This window comes from Danio rerio, chromosome 12, assembly GCF_052040795.2.
Source record: "Danio rerio strain M-AB ecotype USA chromosome 12, GRCz13ab, whole genome shotgun sequence".
NCBI classification, from domain to species: Eukaryota; Metazoa; Chordata; class Actinopteri; order Cypriniformes; family Danionidae; genus Danio; species Danio rerio.
This window is the reverse complement of record NC_141032.1, coordinates 13946309-13971355: the sequence shown is the minus strand read 5'-3', so window position 1 is coordinate 13971355 and position 25047 is coordinate 13946309. Positions and strand designations below refer to the sequence as shown.

Genomic DNA, 25047 nt, shown 5'->3' with positions numbered 1-25047 from the left:
CACTCAGTGTTGCCAACTTATCAAGTTTGTTGCTAGCTTTAGCAACTTTTCATACTACCCTAGAAACTTTTTTTTTTTTTTCAAAAGGACCCAGCCTAGCCACAAGTTTAGCAATTTTTAACATACATTTGGCTAATTTCAGCTATTTTTACAAAGTTACTCAAAAGATCAGTGGCTGCAGGCTTCACTTAGTAGAGTAAATTAGCTCAGATTGTTTATAACTGTTAATTTACTGATGTTTGTTAACATGTACTATAATTATTAGTAATTTAGGCAGCCATAAATTCCATTAGTGCTATAATTGTTGTCACTTTCACAAATGTGTTAATTTCACAAGTTAAAAAGAGTAAATATTTTTTTCAGAGATGGGTTGCTGCTGGAAAGGCATCCGCTGCATAAAAACCAGCTGAATAAGTTGGCGGTTCATTCCGCCGTGGGGCCCCGAATTAATAAACGGACTAAGCAAAAAAGAAAATGAAAGAATGAAAAGAGTAAATACACGAGCTGTGCTTGAAAGAATACTGTTCATTATCAGTGTTATATTTAAAAATAAAAAAATAAAAAATAGAAAAATGTTGCCTGGTCTGACGAGTCTCGATTTCTGCCGCAACATTCGGATGGTTGGGTCAGAATTTGGTGCCAACAACATGAAAGCATGGATCTATCCTGCCTTGTGTCAGTTGAAATGGTCAGGGCTGATAGTGGAAAAAATTCCTGAGCCTGAACTTTTTTTCCTTGCCCCTGAGGTGAGTAGGGGTGGGGGTACTATGTATGCAACGCACTTTTAACACATAACTTGTGGGCCCCTGGGCCCAAATATATTAACAGCCTATGTGTAACCCTAATCATCATTATTGTCAAGTGGCTCTTTTTAGACACATGCCAGTAATGTCAGTGACACATGCCAGTGTCAGTGATCTTGTGACATGTGCCAGTAGGTGTCAGTATAAGCACGTTATAAGCACCTTAATCTTATAAGTCTCTTTGCTTTAATATTTAAAAATCATTAGGCAAATGAAACCTGTTATCTTACATGCATATATGTTATGAGTTTTCAACATGCATTTTATTATAACTTTTTAAAGGATATTTTTTAAAATACCTTAAAATGAAAATAAGTTAAATAATAAAATAAATGAATGAATTAAAAACATAGAGAAGTCCATATTGTAGGGAACAAAGGAACTGCCAGGATGCAATAATATACAGTACAACAGATAAGTGTAACCCCTCCCATACATAAGCATGCCACAATAAATTTGACTGACATGTACTGTCAAATGACTATATTACGTACGGAAGTATGACTACGAATACATAAAATAAATGCGTTTAAATTAAAACATCGTGGAGTAGCTCAGCAAATAAACTAACTTGCGACGCGATAAATTAGGTTAAAAGTCGCGTAATGATTAAATATGGTTTTGCTCGTGTTAATTAATGTCATAAGCTTCGCCGGGTGTCGATGTCACTGCAGTGACATGCAGCGCGACACTCTGAGTGACACAGCAGGGCTCGAAATTAACTTTCTTACCCAGCCGGCATTTCAACGGTGATTCAACGTTGAATCAACGTCAGGTCTATGGTTGGATCAACGTTGAATTACCTTTCGATTTTGCAAATTGGATCAACGTTTATATAGTGACGTTGTTTCACCGTCGGACCACCACCGGTGATTCACCGTTGAAATCACAACGTTGTTTCACTCTTACCTTCTTCATGGGTGAATTGTGGTCGTTTTGTAGACGTTGAATGAAGGTTGAATTACCTTTCGATTTTGCAAATTGGATCAACGTTGATACCGTGACGTTGTTTCACCGTCATACATTTCAACGTAAGTTAAATAGAAACTACATACAACGCAAAGTCCATAATTATAGCAAACAATTTTTACTAATAAAAAATACACGACACAAATACACAACTTAGTCTGTGTATTAATTTATTTAATACACACCTCATTATTTCAATTATTCTAAATATACAGCAACATTTACAGCATACATAGTTCATTAAAACCATGCAGGTTACTATACATGCTGTACACTCAAATACAGAAAAAAGGCATACAATTAAAGTCACTTTTTAATTAGGTTTCATGAATTAAAGTTAATGTTTACTAACATGAACAAAGAACAAATACTTGTACAGCATTTATTAATCATTTAATTAATTGAAATATGTCCCGATGCTATTAAAATCAAAATGTGTGCTTGTTAACATAATGCACTGAGCTGACATGAACTGTACTTTCTTTATATGAAAGATGCTTCATTGCTCTTTGTTCATGTTAGTAAATACATTAACACTTACTAATACAACCTTATTGTAAAGTGTTACTGTCTTCAGAAAGACAGATACTAACTAAATTAAACTAAGTAACTAAACTACGCTTCAATTCTGTTTACAAAGTTTACAAAATACCCATTTTTAAAGTGGCTGCAGTAAAAAAATAAAATAAAAAACATCACTCACAACTAAGAATCACAAGTGAAATACATTACATCTGTTTGAGGTTTTATAGGTTGAGAGAAACACTTGAGGTAAAAGATGGCACTGGGGACAAAGAATCAAGTGTAAAACACTAAAACATCTATATCAGTCTAGCACTTAAATACATATTTATTTCTCAAACACCAGGTGAGTTTCCTACAAAATCAATAATGAGGTTTGCTATTCCAATTCATTGTGAATGAATGGCTTTACTTTCACAATAGTGAAAACTCATGCTATAATCTAATCCTGACATTACTCCTTCACTTTGCAGGTCTGCATGCTAAATATTTAGTAGTTTTTTTTTTTTTTTTTGTATAAAGTACATCTATTGTGTTTAGCATTACTGCAGCAAAACTGAGCACCTGTGACAGTGGAACATAGACAAATATTTCAGTAAATCATCAAGAAAATGTGTAGAATATATGGTTTGATTCTCTCTCACAAACATAAGAGTAATAGCAATTTGTTATTCCATTATTATTAGTATCATAAAAATTGCATGTTCACATGGGTCTTATAATAATGGCTCACATTTGTGAATGTAGGACCACTATTTCACTATTACATGTCACATTAAGTTTTCATATAGGTTCTGTAATTAATTACTTGTGTCATCCCAGAGACTTGTTAATCTTCAGAACACAAACTAAAATATTTTAGATTAAATGCCTCATCCTCTACAGACAGCAATGGTCCCAAGATGGTCATTGTCAAGATAAGGCACAAAACACATTGTCAAAACGTTCCATGTGACTTCAGTGATTTCCACTGTGAACATACCAAGCTCCAACAACACTTTAGTGAGGCAAAACAAAACAGTAAATACAAATGTGTTTGCGTATATCTCTCCCGCATCAGATCAGCATGTGTGTTTACTACGAGCAGTAAGCACACACCATGACCTGTTGTGGCAAAGGCAAACAAGTTATTTTTACAGTACTTACTGTGATTTAACCTTTATGACAAATGTACTGGACCTGTTACACATATCACTATCTTTTATGAACACAAATTTCACTGTAACGGATGCTATTGTTTTGCTCCAGTTATACCTTTAGAGAACACCGTACTAGTCAGACATCCATACAAAAGCAGAGAGTTTGGTCTTGTGTAGCAGAACTGCAATAGATGTCTGTCTGTCTAGGCTGACACTGGTTTAGGCCATCAGTATGTCCTTGATGCCCTCAAATGGAGCTTCCAGAAAACCTGCAATAAATGAAATATGAGGTTACAACTAAGTTGGTATCAGCTATTATACAAAGTGAAATTCAAATATTTATTTTTTATTGAATCCAAATTTGTCCTATAATATCGCCACACTCAATAATTTTGACTCATCCATCTGAATATTCCTAACTAAGAGAAGTGAAGAATTAGGTGTGATGTCGTCAGGAAGCCCTTCGCCACTACTGGTGCCAACATTTCCAGAATTCAAATTTCAGATTCTCGAAAAAATTGCTTTTTTTTTTTTTAACCAAGGCTGCAGTAAAGAATCATGAAACATTCAACACATCTAATAATTACAAGTTGTTGTAAACCATTACATGTACTGTAAAAGCTGTTTAAAGCTTTTTAGACATGGTTGAGAAAAACTCTAGAAGGAGTAGCACTTCTGCAAAAGTCTGCATGTAGGACAGAGAAGTAAAGGGATAGTTCAAAATTTGTATTCTGTCGTCATTTACTGACCACATTGAACACAAAAGAAGATATTTTGAAGAAAGCTGCAAATCTATTTAACCATTGACTTCTATAGTATTTTTTCTACTATGGAGGTCAATGTTTACAGGTTTTTAGTTTTTTTTTTTTCAGAATAGCCTCTTTTGTGTTCAACAAAATAAACTCATAATGGTTTTAAACCATTTGGGGAGTAAAATGTGAGTAAATTTTCATTCTTGGGTGAACTATCCCTTTCAGTTGGAAAACACCAGAATTCTTAAGTAGACCCTTTTCGCAAGACAGATGATGCATTTCATTTGTCATCTTAATCCTCAAGTTTTTAATATTTAGATTTATTTAAATAGCATGTTTATTTATTTGTTTTAATGACATTTAATAAAAACAACTTCTCAATGACATCACATGTACTGGACCTGCTACACATGTATCACTATTTTTTTTAATACAAATTTCACTGTAACAGGTGCTGTTGTTTTGCTCCAGTAATACCTTTAGAGAACACAGTAGTAGTCAAGACATCCATACAAAAGCCTTGGCATGGAGTAGCAGAACTGCAGTGTCCAGGTAGGCTATCTGCGTGTTCTTGATGCCCCTCAACTGGACCTTCCAGAAAACTCAGAAAGTTAAAACCCATTACACCTTTTATCTGCTACTATACAAAGTGTAATTTAAGCATTAATTTCTCACTAAATACATATTTGTTCCCCAACACTGTCACATAGTATAACATCACAACATGATTTCACAATAATAATATCAATATAACAATATAATATCACAACATAGCCTAACAATCAATAAACAAACATATTAGAAAGAGAATATCACCATGCTTTTGGTTAACCAAAGCACTAAGAAGATTTAACAGATAGCTTAGTTAAAGGTAAAGTAAACTTACATGGACAAAGCCTTTTCCATTCAATGCTGTGCAAGTTAGTGCGTCTCTGGAGTAAGTTAACGTTACATGTCTAAAAGCAAAAACAACAACAACAGTGAAACGACAGCAGTTCACTTTGTAATAATAACACTAATAATACAGCGTATAAAATTGATATTGTTTTATAACGTTGCTCAGTAACTTTAAACTGCGTTTGGAGTTTATCGCTTTGAATTTGCCATAAAAACGCTCATTTAGACTAACGTTAAACATGTGACATTACCTCGAGGTTAGCTGCGTCACCGGAGCGCAAACAAGACTAAAAACAAACTGGAAAGTTTTAAATGCTTCAAAATTCGAAACACTACACCAAGTCACATTTAAGATGTGTGTAAAACAAAATCGGGGGGTAAATAAAACATTAAAGCATCTAAAAACACGCTTACCTCTGAATTCTGCTGCACTGCAGGTCAGGTGTTCGTAATTAAGTGAAGTGAAGCGCTGCGCGTGGTCGCGTGCGCCGAGTCCTCCGATACCATGGTAACCAAACATGTTGAATATTGGGTGAAGCCATGACGTTAATTCAACATACAGACCATGATAAAAAAAATGTCAACGTTGATTTGTACAAGGATTTCTGTAACTTTTTTCAACCATTTATCATTCAACATTGTTTCAACATTAAAGCAACAACTGACGTATTTTCATCCACATTTCAACGTTGAAGCCTTGTCATATGCAGGCTGTTTTTCAACCGTTCAACATTAAACGTTCTATCAACATTATTTCAACGTTCAAAACACATCTGACCTTATTTCAACCATATTTCAACGTTGAAGGTCGGTCGTGTGCCGGCTGGGTTACTTATATATTTGACAAGTTGTATATTAAGGGATTTATTGTATTTGAAAATAACATCAATTGGGACTAACAAAACCCAGAAACAACTAACTAATGCTGTGATGACTTAATATTTGTGCAATAATTCCAAAATGAATGTTGAATAATTATAAAATATTAATGATGATGATGATGACAATAATACTAATAATGAATAATATTTCTCATCATCATGATGCCTTGAATGTGCTTTAATGCAAGTTATCTGCTATATAAAGTCCTACTGTTAATTTATGAAAAATGAAAAATAAATTGATGGTTTGCATCAAACACAAATGAAGCATTGTAGTAAGAAATATTTATTTTGTACTATTGTTTTTATATGCATGCCAATTTAATAAATAATATTTCTGCTACAAAACAAACGAAATAATATAATAAATAATTTAATCCAATGCTGAAAGCTGCAAAGCAGTCATCAGTAATTAAATAGAAAAATAATATAGACCTCAAGAAAGAACGGACAAAAGAAAGGAAGAAAAGTCTCACTTTTAAAAGTTTTGGTTTCGGTTCGTGTCGTTTTAATGCTCAGCCTCGTTATGCGCTGAATTACATTTTTCTGTGTTTGTGGAAAAGCATGCGAGTCAGCCGACCCAATATATGAGGGGGGCAGAGCAGGATTCTCCCGATGCCCACCGGCGCAATACTGTTCTTTGTTATAACCCGCATCAGATCAAACTTAGTAAAGGCAAGCTTCTTTGGCGATGGTGTTTTAGCGGACATTTGCGCTGTTGCAGCCTGCTCACGAGGAAACGTATGAAAAAGTTATGAATTGCCGTGAGATTGTGTTGGCTGAACGCTGTGCATACAACGCATCGAGATTCAGTGTACTTTTCACTCTTCAGCCGTTTGCAATCCCCGCGGTCACAAAAGCTCCCTCCCTGTCATCTGACAGCGGAAAGTCTTGAGTGATTGACGGCTAATAACCAATATAGCGGCAGGGAAGAGCGAATTTACCACGTTTTTAGAAAAAAAAAAACAGATCGCACTATAACCATAATATGCAGTCGCACGAATGCTCCCAATATATATTATGAGTCGCATAGCTTAAATTTCGGGCGCATATGCGACTAAAATGGTCGCAATTTCGAGCCCTGCACAGGTCACTACACATGCCACTAGCAAGTGACACATGACAGTGGAAAACCGGACTGTGCCAGTGTCATCTGTACGCCAGATGTCGTGTCACTCCATGTTAAAACTGCTACTGTAAATCCGCGTTCAAGCGCACACAATAAGCTAAAACTCGCCCCAAGCACCGGCAAAAACAAATAACAATGAATGTGTCGAGGAAAGAGAAAGGACATATCTTAATTATTTATTATTTTATTTTATTTTTTTATTTTATTATTTTAATTTATTATTTACATATTCTGAGTCAGTGTCGCAAAGATCCTGACTGGCAATCTCCTCTTGGACTCGCCTTTAGAAAGAAAATCATCTTTACGGATTACATGAAGGAGTTTTTTTGTTTTCGATTTGTTTTATTTCGTTAAGTAATAATTTAAAGCTTTCTATAAATATATTTATGATGTCTGTGAGGCATATACATTTTGCTTCATTTTGTTAAGCGCTCCTGTTCAAAAACCAGACGACAGAAAGCGCATAATTTTGGTTTTCTTTATTTTATAAAAACGCTGTAACGTTTTTTGATGTATTACTTGTACTTTGTGAGCAAAAATGACGGATAACTTTAAATTGCTCCCACTGAAAAAAATGCAAGTGATTGCTCTGGCGCCTCGATGTCCTGCAAGCTTTTTATAAGCAAACTATGCGCCTAATAGCACACATTCTTTAACGTTTAAGCTACCATTGTTTTATACTTGAACTGTTATATCTTTTATTTTAGGCAAGTCGTGGAGATCTGAGAAGGCAAACTGATCAAACAGACAATGATGGTCCTCCGCTGGGCGCTGTTCGTTAAAAAACTTATTTTTAACGAATAAAAAATGCCCCAAACGTTTTTCTAAATAAGCTGAATAAAAAACGAAACTAAATATAAACACTTTACCATTAAGATACATACAAAACTGAACTATTTCATAGCTGAAACACTAAGTTGTTTAAGGAGAAGGGGGAAATATATTTTTGTCCCGTCTATCGCTTCACCGTTATTTCGAGAATAAACCCAGCGTAAATATGCAGATGTCATTCCCAAAACATATCAGCGTATATGTGCTGAAAACGAAAGTTTCATACAAATTCTGAATAGATTATAGCCTGGAAAGTGCAAAGCACGCTCCTCTTATTATCACTAAAAAGCGTCACTAATCTTAGTTCATAGAGATCTTACAAAGATCCGTTATAATTTATAAAGCTCTCTAAATTACACAATTAATCTTTTATTTACATGGCGTCTACACTCAAAAGATGATTCACGAGCACACAAAATGGCACTTAATAAAAACCAATCCGGCGCATTCAGCAGTGAGTGAATTCTGTGAATCTAGAGAAATGACAGATCAATATCCGTGAACCTGATTTTTTTTTTCCCCGCAGCCACAGTACGCCGGAAATCCGGCGTGGTGCCGGAACGCTATCACCCCTGAATGGTTCAGGCTGCTGGTGGTGTAATGGTGTGGGGGATTTTTCTTGGCACGCTTCTGGAGAGGGGTCTGGATGCAGACCTGGTGCAGTGCAATCTGAGCTGCATCCAATGCTTTTTAATGTGCCCACCTAACCCCCACTCCTAAGCGTCACAGTAACGTCACTCACTCCATTGAGTCCATTGTGTCTGACATTGCATCGCTGAGTGATGCAATCTCAGCTTGCATCATAAAGGCTGCATCCAGATACTATTGCACTTCTGGGCTCATTAGTACCAATTGTGCATCGTGTCAATGCCACAGCCTACCTGGGTATTGTTGCTGACATGTACATCCCTTTATGACCACAGTGTACCCATCTTCTGATGGCTACTTCCAGCAGGATAACACGCTATGTCATGAAGCAAGAATTATCTCAGACTGGTTTTTCAATCCAATAGAGCACCTTTGGTGGAACGATGATTCACATCATTGATAAATCGGCAGCAATTGTGTGACGCTATCACGCCAATATGGACCAGAATCTCTGAGGAATATTTCCAGTACCTTGTTAAATCAAAGCCACAATAAATAATGCACTTCTGATGGCAAAGGAGGTTCAAACCCTGTACTAGTAAGGTGTACTTAATAAAGTGAATGTCCATTTCTACTGTAAAAGATACCAAAATAGCAAACCATATAGCTAATAGCTACCAATAGCTACCGGTTAAAAAAGAATCACCACTTGCGCATACAAGCCAGTAGAATGAAAACACAAAGTGACATTTTTAAATACACAGCTAAGAATGAGGTTGATTACAGCTTTCAGCTGTACAGCATGTCTACCAAGTAAAGGTTGTCAGTTGAAACGCAAGCCTGATCAGGGCGACCTGAACAGAACCAGACCACTCAATGGAAACAAAACATTACACCCTTTATAGTTCCCTTTGCCTTTGAACTCTTCAAATGGATAACAGAGTTAAGCCTTGGAATGGAATGCAGCCACAGTAAACACTTAAATACAATGAAATCATTGACTGACACACAAAGTAAAAAATTGCACCAGATTCTGACTTTATTGGCTAAATTCATGACTACTAAAAAAAGTCCTTTTTACAGGAAAAAGTGAGGTTTGCAGTTTACAAAGTGGCACAAAGCCACAATCAGAAAAAAAAAAAACAGTGCATTCCTGTGCAAACTGAAACAGCGATGGCACCCTCTTTGTAGACATTCACACTTGGTGTTTTTGCACAGCATGCATCGTTTTTATATAAATCGGAAAAAAAAAAAAAAACTTACTACAATTTGTTCAAGCCAAAAATTCAAAGAAACAGAGCATTTCCACAGGCCAGGCTAAACACTACCCGAGTGTGAGTTTTAATAAGCAAATGATGTGTCAAAATAAAAGTATATGACAAAATGTGCAGGGCGCCGTCAATAACTACTGTAAACAGACACGCACTTGGACAAAGTTTCACATTGAAGAGACTGGCAGTGATTTGCACACAATTCAAGAGCACAATCACCTCTGTTCAGATTGCTTTAGAGCTGAAGGGGAATGAAAATGTTCATAGAAATCTGGACCCTGAGGCTTGGTCTGAAGAAAAGGGCAAAGCGCAGGTCCAATAGATGGCCTAAAAAGCAATAGAACGTTATGTGTGAAGATGCGTATTACAAAAAACTCAACCAGAACAGCTTTAAAAAAAATATTAAACGCAGTAAAAGGTGCGTAATTACTAAAGAAGAAAAAAAAAACCTTGCATACAATCTCACAACAAACTCACTTTCAACAAATACACACACAATGCTGTTTCACATAGAAACCCACAAACTCCACAAAAGCATTTCATTCACGCAGATGACCATTCAGATTCCCAGCATTCTTGTCTTGATGAGAGACACCTTAAAAAAAAAAAAAAAAAAAAAAAAAAAAAAAGCACTGCACTAGTTTGGTGTTTGGAGTAGAAGAGGAGAAAGAAAAGGAGAGGTAGAATGATGGACAGGATATTCAGGCATGCTGCAGTAGTTGATGTTATTTCTTGACTTTGCCACCCTTGGCTGTGTTCCGAGGAGGAGTTACAGGTCTGCTGTTCCCAAATCCTCCAGCGCCGCCATACGACAGCACCTTCTTCTCTGCTGGTTTCAGAATCTGCAGAAACAGAGAAACAATTCTTTAGGTAAAATGTATTATGAGGCACTAACTTCTTTACTAAGTTAAATTGAAGGGTTTCAAAGACATTTTTAAGACCCTTATAAATTAAATGTTAGACTTATACAGGGCTAAATGCTAAGGATTTTATTTGAATATGCCAGTAGGAAAAGATTTTCACTTGTCCTATCAAAATATAATTATAATTCAATACATTTAATAATACAATAATAATGTAATAATAAAAAAAATCTAGGTCAGGTCAGTATTTTTAGCAGTACATAAATGGAGAAACTTTAAACAAATGTTACTGTAAGGAAAGTATTTAAGGTTATTTTTAAATTAAGAGTTAAACGTTTGAGATTGGAATTGTTGGTGATTGTAGGAGACAGATGGAGTAGCAATCAATCAATCGAGGATTGAGTAGCAATCAAGGTTACTTATAATAGTTTTAGATTTTTTAATTAGTTTAAATTTTGTTTTGACTTTTTGATTTCAAATTCAGTTTGTTTTAATCAGAGGTGGAAAGTAACGAATTACATTCTCACGTTACTGTAAGTAGTTTTTTTGAGAATTTGTACTTTTTAAAGTAGTGTTTAAAATCTGTCATTTTACTTTTACTCAAGTATGATTTGCCTAAAGTATTGTACTTTGCTACATTTTAAATCACATGCGTTACGGAGTAAAAAAATAAATATACAAGGAAATGCAACGGAAAAAGGAAATCACGCCTGGAAACCACGTCACTGCAGCCGCAGTGTGAGAAAAATCTGCGGTAAACTTGCCTATTTACTAGGGATGTAACGGTATCAGAATTTCACGGTACGGTAATACCTCGTTATGAATGTCACGGTACGGTATTTATTGAACCATTTACAGGAAAAACAAAACTAATGAAAATACTCCAAAAAAGTGCCAAAAGTGTCAATGACATACAAATTAGCCATCTATCTGTATGCTTTGAAACTGGAACTTCAATTTTAATAACAAAAAATTATTAAACCATGTAAAAAAAAAATAAAGTTTCAATTAAGTATTGTTGACAACTCATCACATTCAACATTTAATCACTCACTCACTTACTTAGATAGAGATGGGTTTAAAGGAAAATTATCATATAACTATAATCTGGTAAAAGCTGGTATCTCTGGGCATTTACAATGTCCCCTGCAACAGAAAAAACCCCTCTCATTTGGGACTGAGGTTTCTGGGACAGAGATATGACTTGGCCCATGTTGACAGCAGTGGGGTAACGTTGTGCATTGTCTTTCCCCCACTTGAGAAGACAAACCATGAGTGAGATAGAGGGCTCTTTGCGGTACAAGTCAATGTCTGCATCAATCTGAACAGTGTGCTGTGTTTGTGCAGTCCCCATGACTGCTATTAGTCATATTCCCCAACTTGCAGGCATGTGCACACATAGGGCTCAACCTGTGCAGTGCACATGCCCTTTTTAGTCTTGGATAGAAAATGCCCTTCCAAAACGATCAAAAGTGCCCCCGCGACGCGACACAACCTCCGTCCAGCCCTTCAGTAGACAACACCGCTCTTGCGTATGCGCGCTCAACCCCCCCTCGGCGCTTTACAATACGCGCGCGACAACACAGCTGATCAGAACGCGCGCGACAACACAGCTGATCAGAACGCGCGCGACAACACAGCTGATCAGAACGCGCGCAACAACACTGCTATTCAGTATGCGCGCGGCGACAACACCCGCTTTAGGTTCGATCATTTCCATCTTTTTTTCATCTCTGCTACTAGAAGCACACTCCATTTCCGCATTACTGGATCTGTAGCGACAACAGACCGCAAAGGATTATGGCCACGCCTGGGCTGATGGGAAATGTAGTTTAAGCTACCTCCCGTTCGCTTCATTCGCCTGAGCAAATTTTCTCAGAAGACCTATAGTTTTACCGAGTCATGCGACTTCGGTAATATCGAAAAAAATTAATATTGCGGTATGACGGTATTTACAATACCGTTACATCCCTACTATTTACTGTTGCTGGAGCTGGATTTGTGTATCAGTTTATTAGCAAAAGACCTGTCAACCCCAGAAATGACAAGGTAAGCTACTGTATGCCTCATTGATAATTTTAGTCATGCCTGTGCCCTTATTGGTGTGATATGGAACTTTATGACTTAATGACGCAGAAAATAAATAAATAACTCAGGGAAAGTTTAGACCGCTTAGTATAAAAGCATCTCCAGTCCATTGTTTAATGTAATGTTTGCACTTGTTAGACTATGAATCTTGCTTTTGCCTACTGGCTGCATCCAATAATATCCAGCGCACCTAAACTCTGTCTGTTCTAGTTGCCTATCTCCTAGGGGTGTCAAAATTAATAGTTTCTTCGGTGCACTGCGATGCAGACGCGGACAATTCGGTATCGGTTTAGTAATAATCATAACCGGTTATTACTGATGTCATTTACCTCATATGCGCTCTGTCGCGAGGGAGGCGATCGCGAGTATTTACAGCGCTTTAACTACTTCTCACTGTGTGTGTTTGCTGGATCAGTCTTTCACTGACATATACAACAATAGCCCCTATTTCACTGAGATCGAGAGAATGAAAGTAGCCTACTCCATTTCTCTCTCTCTCTCTCTCGCTCTGTCTCTCTCTCTCTTTCTCTCACACACACAGAGGCCCATTTGACCTGCTGGCGTGGCTTTTCATCTCTTCTCAGCTATTTTAAAGCGTTACTTTTGCATACAGAAACGAGCGCATGTCTGCAGAGTTTTCTCCACCGTGTCTATCATACATCAGCTGTGAGATCGTCGCTGCCGCCTGCCGCTTATCAGTATCACTCATCTGTGAAGAACGCAGTGCGCAAAAGCCAATCGCAACCGTTTTTTTTGAGGGTGTGACCAATCAAAGCGGTGTAAGAGAAATAGACAAGGATCAGAAATTAAACTGGATATTTATATTTGTTTATATTATTTGCTAAATCCTCGTTTTGTTTAAAGTTACAGTTTATATATCTGACTGTATTAAATGACAAAATTGTATTACAAATAGTATATAAATATAAATATATTCATACATTTTAATACAAGAAATGCTGCTGTGAAGAAAATATAAAACTGTGTATGGAAAGCACCGTCAATGCACCGTGATGCACAGAAATCTCGAATTGAACCGAATCGATGGCATGATAATCGTAACCAAACCGTGAGACTAGTGTAGGTTCACAGCTCTACTATCTTTCTATGTTTCTTTTCATCTGCACCAGGATCTGCGGTAACTTTATCACATGTTGTTTAGAGTTTCCTTAACCTGCAACTCTTTATTTTACAAATAAATATATATCATGATATATATATATATATATCATGATATATCATGAAGAACTGTAAGCTCATCAAGCTTTATAAGAATATGAGCTATGTACATCAATATAGCAGCATTTTTATGACACTTTATAACAACAGGCAACGCGGTGGCAAAGTAGGTAGTGCTGTCTCCTCACAGCAAGAAGGTCACTGATTCGAGCCTCAGCTGGGTCAGTTGGCATTTCTGTGTGGAGTTTGCATGTATGCGTGGGTTTCCTCCGGGTGCTCTGGTTTCTCCCACAGTCCAAAGACATGCGGTACAGGTGAATTGGGTATGCTAAAAATTGTCTGTAGTGTGTGAATGAGTGTGTATGGGTTTCCGATTTAAGATTTATAGACATGTAACTACCTTTACTTGAGTAAAAAATTTTGTAAGTAACAGTACTTTTACTAGAGTAAAAGATTTTATTACTCTTTCCACCTCTGGTTTTAATTAGCTTTTAAAGGCAGATTTACTATTTTCCATATTTTGAAATTGCTCAGTTTTAGTTGCGTTTTTTTTCTAAATAAGGATATTTGTTAGGTGCAAGATTCGAAATCATCTGAATAACTATTGTATAAAAAAAACTTCATACATTGTTTGAAACATGTATTGAAGCATGACCACTATCATCTACCCTTCCTCAAATTCACATACAACAGCCCACAAGACAGCAGCCTTAAGTAAAATACTGTACCTATGCAAGGCTGCTTCTAAGGTTAGATACACAGTAAAGATTAGAAGTTCAGATCTTTAGTGCAAACGAAATCTTTTGTAACAATCTTTCTATGTTAGGACTCAACATACTAAATAAACTTAGCCAGCAATCATAATTTCAGTCAGTTAAAGGTGCAGTAGGTGATTGTCTTCAAAAGCAGTTTTTGTTGTGTTGGTTGAAAGTCTCTTCACAGTCCAATAGCGATGATTACAGTAAATGATCTAAATGTATTTATATGTATTTTGAAATTTTGGGTAAGGCATAAAACTAAAAAAATGTTCATCCAATTGAATAGAGTCGGACTGACATCTCTCATAATTCTGATAAGTAGCTTAAACTGTCTGTCAGCAAATGCAGATTTGAACAACTGCGCAGTCATTTGTAGGCAGCTTCGCCGACCGCCGTTTGTGCTGCGCGTTTACAAGAGAGGGAGAGAGCATGCGCGCGATCGGTAAACACCTGCTGAATCAAAAATTTTTAAAAACCTGAAGCAATATTGGAGTTACCTTTGCACGCTGGAGAAAGGATGACACAATGGCTGAAGGATTTCTCTTAGACAGGTAATGTTCTGTTTTAAAACTGAGTAGCTTCACGCAAAGCTGAAGTAACGTTAGATGTTGCTATTACAAATGGGTTATATCTTCACAGAAGTGTGAAGTTCAGCCACTAAAATCGTCCGATGAAAGATTGCCAAGACTATTTTCAGTTTCATAAAGGACCTTTTACAGCATCGATAATACAGATTTTAATTAGTTTAACAACAAAACTAATTGTTGAAACAAGTAAAGTACTGATATTCCGCCTAGTCTCTCCCTATATTGTTTACCATGCAACTCTAATATTCACTCTGAAATCGCATGTCTGTTTGGCTTGCACGCCGCAGGACAAGCACTAGTCGCTTTTAACACATGAGAGAGGGTTCTTTTGCTGTGCTCGTGTTTAATGAGGCGTGGCTCTAGACAGCAGGGGAGGGACTGTGATTCAGAGATTCATTCTAAGCTGTAAGCATTGTGGAAGATCACCTACTGCACCTTTAAAACATCACTATAATCTGAAACATTTCTCAGTTAAGTTTAGCAACCCAACTGAAGCATGATTAACTTAATTAAATTCCATTTCGACTTTATGGAATAAACTTACATTTCACCATACAAGTACAAAGTTTAGTTTAGTCACAGCAGGCTGTCATGTACTGTTTGTGTTCGGTTCACTAAATCACACATGTGCAGTATTATTGGTTCATTGTTTCTCGAATCTGATCTCAGTGTACTGCTCTAATTAGGGTTGCGCGATGGACGATGGCATCGTCGTCATAAGTGGAGGTGAGTTCATTATTTATGAATAATTAACTCATAAAAAAATGTATTATTTGTATGCTACACTTTCAACTATCTGACCAGTATGGTCTTTGTTTTACCCATAAACGAATCATAAATAAATAAATAAAGATAAGTTGCAGACAAAATACCACCTGTCAATCACTTTTTCCGTGGGAGGTTGGTTGGTAAAAAAGTGACAAGCGTGAAAGTGAAAGATTAAAGCAGTGTACTGATGCTGTGACACATTACCTGATAAATTCAAAAGACCAAAGAGTCGTTTGAAGATTAAGTCGAGAAAAGATTAAATATCATGTTTAACAACTATAATGAGACGCGATCCAGCAGAACATCCTTGATAAACTGTCCGACGTGCACTGCTCAGACAGTGTGTGTGGCTATGGCTGTGTGTGTGGTCACATGATGTGCGTTTTCAGCAGATGGAGGGCTGTTCAGAAATGCTTGTTAAAACATGGAGTGGATGTGGATAATTTTTGTTCTAAAATGGCATTTTAAAACTATAAAATAGACGTATTAGTGTAAACGGGGCCTAAGTGTGTATTTTTAGCGAGCAGGTTTGCGACGGGAGCGGGGCAGAGGATCGCCGATGCCGGCTCATCATCGTGTTGTCTATTGGTCATCATCTATGGACAATGGCACCTTCTATAAGCCCAACCCTAGTTTTAATAACTGAATAACAGTATACATTGGTTTATTTCGAGTCAGGGGGGGTATAAGGCATGTTTAAAAAGTAGTTTGTGGATAAGGGTGCTTACTGGAGGAAAGATCTGTTTGCGATCACTAAGACAGAAATATAACCCATTATTGTGCACAAATTAAAAATAATAAGTTTATGTCTTTGTATTTAACGGCAACAATATTTCAGTAGATTTAAGATTTTTGAGGCCTAAAATTACCTTTAGAGATTTAAGACAATAACACTTTTTAAAACCCTGTAGTAGAGTTGCACAATTAATCGGAAAAAAAATCCTGATCTTGTTTCGACACCTTGGACGATCTTAATCCAGCATTTCTATGATTCTGCCAATCACATTTTCAACTTCAAGATCTTCACATTATTTTACATACGTTCGTTTAGCAACGTGGACACCGATGGTGTTGAAAGAGTTACATACAGTATATACAAGGTATAATTCACCAAACAAAATGCCATTTCTGTCTTCATGTAATGATGTATTCGCGGCCATGAAATCACACGTGACATGACCTGACCGTGACCTGTTACCACAGAGAGGGTGAGCGCGCGCATGTAGATAAAGTCTACTTAAGTGAACAGAACCTGCAGAGGCTGTGAATAACAGGTAATACAGTTGTAAACAACATTCAGGTTGTGGAACAGAGTGATCATTTGGGCAACCACATGGGAAATATGAACTGGACTTAGCAGTGAAAATGAAACCGAAAGCGAGCACGTCATTTAAATAATCATATCTCATTATAGAGTTATGATTGCGTTAAGCATTTGATATGTTTTTTCTTTCTTAGTGAACAAAAAGTGTTAACAGTGTCAGTATAACCACTGTAGCCTATCATGTTGAATAAAATGCAAGAGGGAATCTGATTTTACCAGTAGAAAAAAAAATTGTCTAATATTGTTGTCAATGACAGATTTTAAACATATGTCTCAAACATAATAATTCAACATCTGAAATAGGAAAATGTTTTGTGGTCATCACTTTACTGTGCATTCTTGACCAGGACAAATTTAATGTCTGTTTAAGTCCACCATTCTAAGTCTATACAAAATGTAGCATTTTAACCAACAGTAGACCCACACATAATATTATTATAATATTTTTTACATAATTTTTTTACTGTATGTTTGAGAAATAACAAAAATAAAAGCCCACTCATATTAACCTTTATTTTAAATCTACAGAACCGTGAAAAAAATCGTGATCTTTATTTAAAGCAAAAAAATAGTGATTCTCATTTTAGCCAGAATAGCGCAGCTCTACCCTGTAGATACCCTGTTCACAATTAGTGTTAAGATGCAAATATTACAAATATTCAATCAATTCTCATCAGTTAAAGTGCTCTTTAAACTCTAACGCATTTAAAAGTACGTTATGTAACATTTAAATAAATTTTAGATTTTAAGAATTAGAATAAAACAAAAACAAAGAATAGGCACATACTAACCTGAAATGAGCACATAAGGGTCTCATCAACACTCATCATGGCACCTGCATTGTCAAACTCGCCGCAGTAGTTGGGAGCAGAGAAAAGCGTGACTAACTGCCTCTTCGCAAAGAACTCGTAGCCATCCTCCACCACCTGTTCAGAGAGCAGACGATCTATGCTTTACAAATTCTGCAATATATGTCCATCCTATTATCACTAAAGCTGAGGACAGAACTGAATTTTAGAAATGCAATGATCTATTGCAATGATTCAAACACACACACGCACACGCACACACACACACGCACACGCCCACACACGCACACAAACGCAAGCACACAACGCAACGCACACACGCACACTAAGAACAACAGATAGACAAAGGCATAAAACATAAACATACAAAACACTCTTTTCAAGACATTATAGTGACTATCCTGCTCACACTATTACAGCCGCATGATATCATGTCATCTCTGTGGAGGCAGCAAGAGTGAAAAAACACAGACCAAATGAAGCATCAACAGAAATTTCTCTGCGCTTAAGTCAACCACTGTGCTTCAGGTTAGCGATGCTCATTTTGACAAATTAATTTTGACCGATTAATACCAGCAGTTAAATGGTTTAAAATAGGGATGCACAATATATCGGCGCCCATATCGTTATCGGCCGATAAATGTTATTTTTAAGATTATCATTATCGATCCGATGTCTTAATTAGGCCGATATATTTAAGCCGATAAATAACGTAATTTTACAGACCTGCCTGCTCTGTCTCTTTGTAGTGTTAGAGATAGCAGGGGAGATTCACTTATTACTCCAGGGCCGAATAATATTAGTTTCGGGGTGAACTCTTTTAGTTGCAGCTGGTGAATGAAAGAGGACACATGTAACTTGGTCCAAAATATTTATTACTTTCCGTGTGGTACAACAAATAAGTTACCAAAGAGGGAACATCACAGAAAATGGTCTCATTGCGAAAAAAAAACGTTCCTCTTTTCTCTCTCCCTCTGCTTCACACACCCCAAACTGCAGCCCAACATTTTACAACACGTGTAAACATAACGGTTGTTTGTAATCTGATTATTTGTTATTATCAACGCGTTGCTGGTCATTTGTTGTTGATGTAAGATTGTATTCAGTTTGATCGGAATATTCATATTGATTATAACGAGCTCGCGTGAGAGCTCACCGCACACACACACACACTGTAGCACGGGAGAGAGGTGAGAGATAAATCCAATCAAAGGGGCTCTTAACTAGCCGCTCATTCCATCTTTACATTCTGCTCTGTTTGTCATAGTCAGCTCAATGCAGGTTTTGTATCAAAAGCTGACTGATGGCAACTTTGCTCTACAGTTGAGTAAAACTCTCAGCGGTTTATCATAAAATTTTCATCGAACATTTTCCCACGATTGACGGCAAGAACGAGCACAGAAGAGTTGTCTGATTGACAAGCAGCACTTACATGTGACATGTCAAAACGCCAAATAGGATTAATCTGTGCCACGTTTTCTAAACGTACTAAAACGTACTATTTAGCTGTTGGCTTGTACGGTGGCTCTACACTGTCAAAACACCTCTAAAAAGGCTTTTTGGACATGACATATTTGTACATGTGTACATCACTGTAACACGTTTTATTCATGACCATTTGAGCTGGTTTCAGTCCTTATCTCTTTTATTTTCATCTTATTTAAATATATTTAACTTGCTTGTTGATTAAATACCATTTTGTTATTTAAACTGTTATTTTTATGCAACAATCTACTTGCATGTTAAATTGCTATGAAGAAAAGGAAATAATTTTTTGCATGCTGATTTATGTGAAATTGTGAATATAGGTCTATTATCACCTTGCAATTTTGAAGGTATAGCTTTTTTGCTTTAAGTATAGACTATTCATTTCATAAGAGCTGTTCAATCTTTTATGAAGTTTGCTGTGTAAAAATATAACAATTTAAAATATGTATAATTATCGGCCTATACATATCGGCTATCGACCTCCAAGTCTGAAGAATTATTGGTTATGAGTATTGGCCAAAAAATCTACATCGGTGTATCCCTAGTTTAAAATGTAATTTAATTTAAGCTAGGAAGAAAATGGCAAAACGGCAACTTTCGTATTTTGAAGGGAATGTATAGCCTATGTCTGAATCATCAAAAGTCTTTTGCATTATGTGGCAACATGTGGTAAAGTAGTCACCCTCATTAGTCGACTTTTGTGATCATGAAATGGATGCTAGGGACCTATTCTACAGAGTCCCCACAGGTGGTTGAATGGCAAACCTTGATTACATTTGAACATTTACACACCGTAAACAATTAAAAATGTCACAATACATCAATTTTATATGTTGACCAAGTAAATGCAGCCTTGCTGAATAAAAAGACTTTTATTTTGACTGTTTTAAATTTACGCACACACTTATGTAAGTGTCTAGACCAGGGGTCACCATTCTCGGTCCTAGAGGGCCGGTGTCCCAGCAGGGTTTAGCTCCAACCTGCCTCAACACATCTTTCTGAATGTTTCAAGTATACCCAGTAAGAACTTGATTAGCTTGTTCAGGTGTGTTTGTTTAGAGTTGGAGCTAAAATCTGTAGGACACCGGCCCTCCAGGAACAAGTTTGGTGACCCATGGTCTAGACAATGATCAGAATACATTCAGTAAATTATTTACCTGGTGGGCTCTGCATATGAGATCCATGTCATGTTTGTGCAAAAACTTGGCCACGACATCAGACCCAAAGGTGAAGGAAACACCACGATCATTCTCTCCCCAGCCCATGACATCTTTATCAGGGTCAGCCCAGAGCAGATCACACAGCAAACCCTGGTCAGGGACATCCGTAGGCCTCATCACACGCCGAATCTGTTCCATTGATTGCAGGTCTGGAGAAAGACCTGAGTGAAAGAACATTGTTTAATATTACGAATTCGATGTTTTGATATCTAGCACATCAAGGAACACAACTCCAAAATTCCTAGCCTGGATGTTTCACATTTACATCCATGTGATAAATCATTCATATCAAAAACACAAAGGTCTTTCTTTTGTCTGCAAGTTCTTTAAGTAATGGAACGGAACTTGATGACGTATAATGAGAGCACATGACGGCAAGACTGAATAAGACACTGCCCTTAATTAGCTGGTTTAAATGCATTTAAATAGGGCTGGAGCAGAAGGGTGACCTTGTTTTTCAACTCCAGTCATCTCACTAATGAAAATAACTGGTTCAACTCATTAGCTTCTAGGTGTTTTGAATATACATATTGTAAGCATCGCATTTCCATAAAAAAACAACAACTTTTTTTCTACAATAATCACTAAAAATTGCAAAGCAGATTCTTTAAACAGTTTAGTGTGTGGTTCATGGGTTTGTCTCTGAAGTGGTTAAAAGTGCCTCCCCTAAAGGAGAAAACCTTTGAGGTTAAAATACTTTTCTTTATAAGTGTTTATGTGTGGTATTTCCTATCATTTCTGCAACAATTTAAAACCAATGTAAATATGAACATTAGTGTAAAAAACACTAAACTACATTTATCCATTTTTAGAATGACAAATTACACCTTCCAGATAAACAGTTAAAAGTGTTTCTCCAATTTAAACATTCAATTAGATTATTCGCCTAAAGTAAAACAAATTCTTCATTATGCAGATCTAGTGTACAGGTTAACCTTTGACTAGATCTAGTCTTAGGGTAAAGAGGGAAAAAGATGAATAAATAAAAAATAAATAAAACTTACCTCCATGACAACAAAAAATCTTTTCATCCACAATAGCAGCTACTGGCAAGCAGTTGAAACAGTCTGTGAATGTTTTCCAGAGCTTGATGTTATAACGTCTTTTACCTGTAAAAAAAGAAAAAGAAAACTTGCATATTAGGACTGCAAAATGATAACATTTAATGATAATTTCTAATGGTAATATTTAATCTACAACCCAATCTGATTTTGAAGAAAGGGACAACACCTACTATAAAAGTAATTACCTTAATCGCCCAGCCTTAATGGTGAGTGAAGTTGAATATTTGTATCACATCTTTTAAGATTATTTCAATGATGATGATGATGTAGAGCACCAATGTTGTAAATTGTAAGGTCAAGCAAATTAGTTTGTAAATTGTAATGTGTGTGTGTGGATATATATATATATATATATATATATATATATATATTTTTTTTTTTTTTTTTTTTTTTTTAATGTGTTGCAATATGTGAATTTATAATTGTATTATATGTTTTTTGGTGATGTGTTATGTTTTTGGATATGGACCTAGAAGTCTGAAATAAAAGGAATAATAACAATAAATTGCTATTAAAACCAACAATAGCAAGCAGTAAGTAGTTATTTAATCCACTTCTTGACTGTAAAGTCATTTCTGTTTAAACAATGTTGAGATAACATTGTTAAAGATAATTTACCAAATGTTGTTGATATCGAACAAGATGCTACTACAATAAGACTAATCGTAGCTAACTAGCAAAATCCAATTATCTAGTATGGATTACGAAACATTATGATGACCTACAGTTAATCATTTCAGTGACAATATGTTGGACAACAAAAAACGTTTATTGTGACAGGCCTAGTTCAATAATTTAATCTGTTTGATACACATCTCCAATTAAGGATACAGGTCCTGTCAACTACATTTCTAATAAACAAACATTATTATTAAATGTGTTCATTTGTGAACTACCCTAATAAATATTACACAATAATTGATGTTCCTTACGTTGGCTATTGAACCCAATTGTACAACACAAAACTCAAACTGTTTCCAAGTTTGTTTGTTTTTTTTTTACTAAAGAGCAATTTCTTTTTTAAATAAAGGTTATGTTAGAATATGTTATATTATATTAAGATTAATTATAATTAATTATATTAAGATACCACCCAGCCCAAAATAACCATACTCACATTCATCATAAAATCCATATATCCTGTTGATTGAGGCACATTCATGGTTTCCTCTGAGAAGAAAGAAGTTCTCTGGATATTTGATCTTGTAAGCAAGCAGCAGGCAGATGGTCTCCAGTGACTGCTTGCCTCTGTCAACATAGTCTCCCAGAAATAGGTAGTTACTCTCTGGTGGATATCCTCCATACTCAAAAAGCCTGAGCAGGTCATAGTACTGACCATGAACATCACCTGCAGTGAAGATAGATAGATTTCAGTTAGTTAAGCTTGTTTTGCTCAACTGAAAAATTAAAATCTGAGTGTAAAGGCTATCAGATCTTTACCACAAATCTTGAGGGGTGCCTCCAGCTCCAGTAGTATTGGCTGACTAAGAAAGATTTCTCGAGATTTTAGACACAATCCTCGAATCTCTTGCTCAGTTAACTGAACATTTTTACCAGGTCTTGAGCCCTTCACTAGAAAAAAAGAAAGTGAAAAATTATTATAAAATTAAAAATTTGTATTTTTAATTATTATTATTAAAAATTATATTTTTGACAATGAATTAACAATTAAAACATTATTGGATGTTAATTTTCACGTATTAGAGGATCTTTAATTCCTTATGTCTTTATTCATACAGCAATGCTTATTGATTTGAAAATGCAAGTATTGTTTTCTAACCAAGTAAATTTACTCCACAGCCATATTGAGCTTAAATAAATAAAAAGCCTCAAAGGCAAGTAAAAATCGAAAAGATGAGAAAATAATCATTTATGCTACACCTTGCAAGTATTTTTTTTTTTATTAACCAGCTCTTTGGTTGTTTCACATTTAGTAGGCAGTCTTAAACCACCTGATTTAAAGGGCAAATGCATTATCCAAATGCAGGTTGCAGATAACAAACAGATATTTAAAGAGTTAAAAGTAAATATAGACCTGTCTGTGATCCAAATGCAGTGAAATCTAATTTTACTGAAGCTTGCATCAGAAACAACAATCATTTACTGCGGGGCAGCATATTCATTTACAGTAACAATAGCAAGGCTCAGACATTTACCTTTATACATTTTACCGTTTCATCACAATTCATTTGGACAGACAGACAGATAGACAGATAGATAGATAGATAGATAGATAGATAGATAGATAGATAGATAGATAGATAGATAGAGTTAGATAGAGTTAGATAGATAGATATTTATTTTTAGGTTTACTGCTGTTCACTTTAAGGTTAACTAACGCTAATATTCACTGGAAAGTATGAAGAAGGCAAATGAGTTGTATATAATCTAATTTCTACAATACAACTATTTCTTTTACCTGAATATCCTAGTCAAAATTTGGCATAAAGACCTATGACGACATCTTAGTGGGATTTTAAACGCGACGACAAACGAAATGCGCATGCGCTTAAATATAATTCGGATTATATGTAATAAATATGCCAATTATACAACAGTATTTTAATTACATCAACGGAGATATGCATTTAACTTATATATATAACAATACACAGTCATATATAGACTTGACTGGAGACGACAACGACCACAAGTAAAACTATATAACGTTACTCGTTCAAACACTTATTTAACATTATGCAATATACATCAACAAGAATTCAAGTTTATTACCTTCCAAAAGGCGCTGGATGATCGAATCGATGTTTATTTTGTCCGATTCGGCCATTTTGTCGCGCGCTGGAGATTAGCCGGCTAACAGTGCCAGTAACGAGACCGCTGGGGAACCCGCCCAATACAAATTCACGACAATACTTTATAAAAACGTCGTTACAAAAGAGTCATACTACTGTTGGTATTCCTGAGTGTACTTTACAATGTTATTGCCGCGAATGGTCCCTCCGGTAGTTCGTTGTGTGAGGTAAACTAGCACCACGACCGTTTACGGTTGAAGGAAACGGTAAAGGGGTGGGGGTAGACATTAAGCGCGTGTCTGATTGGTTATTCTCGTCTCATGACGAGCCTTCAAACATGAGATCTGAAGAGCCAATAGGATAT

At 36.1% G+C, this 25047-nt stretch overlaps 2 protein-coding genes and 1 long non-coding RNA gene across 5 annotated transcripts in view; 1 reads left to right on the top strand and 2 right to left on the bottom strand.

Moving 5' to 3' along the window:
* pelo (pelota mRNA surveillance and ribosome rescue factor) overlaps window positions 1-25047 on the top strand; it is a 56669-nt gene that overhangs the window by 16258 nt on the left and 15364 nt on the right. The window lies entirely within an intron of this gene.
* On the bottom strand, window positions 2497-5647 carry LOC147841328 (uncharacterized). The gene is made up of 4 exons (XR_015503964.2): window positions 5497-5647; window positions 5072-5141; window positions 4663-4776; window positions 2497-3702 (listed from the first exon to the last, which is right to left on the bottom strand). It is a non-coding gene; the product is annotated as an uncharacterized LOC147841328 (long non-coding RNA).
* Window positions 9526-24986, bottom strand: ppp1cab (protein phosphatase 1, catalytic subunit, alpha isozyme b). 3 transcript variants are annotated; one of them, NM_212710.2, is given in 8 exon segments: window positions 9526-10374; window positions 10401-10624; window positions 18141-18275; window positions 20804-21027; window positions 21871-21975; window positions 23048-23278; window positions 23371-23502; window positions 24664-24986. In NM_212710.2, coding segments are annotated over 7 exon segments (999 nt in total). In that variant the 5' UTR covers window positions 24719-24986; the 3' UTR covers window positions 9526-10374; window positions 10401-10507.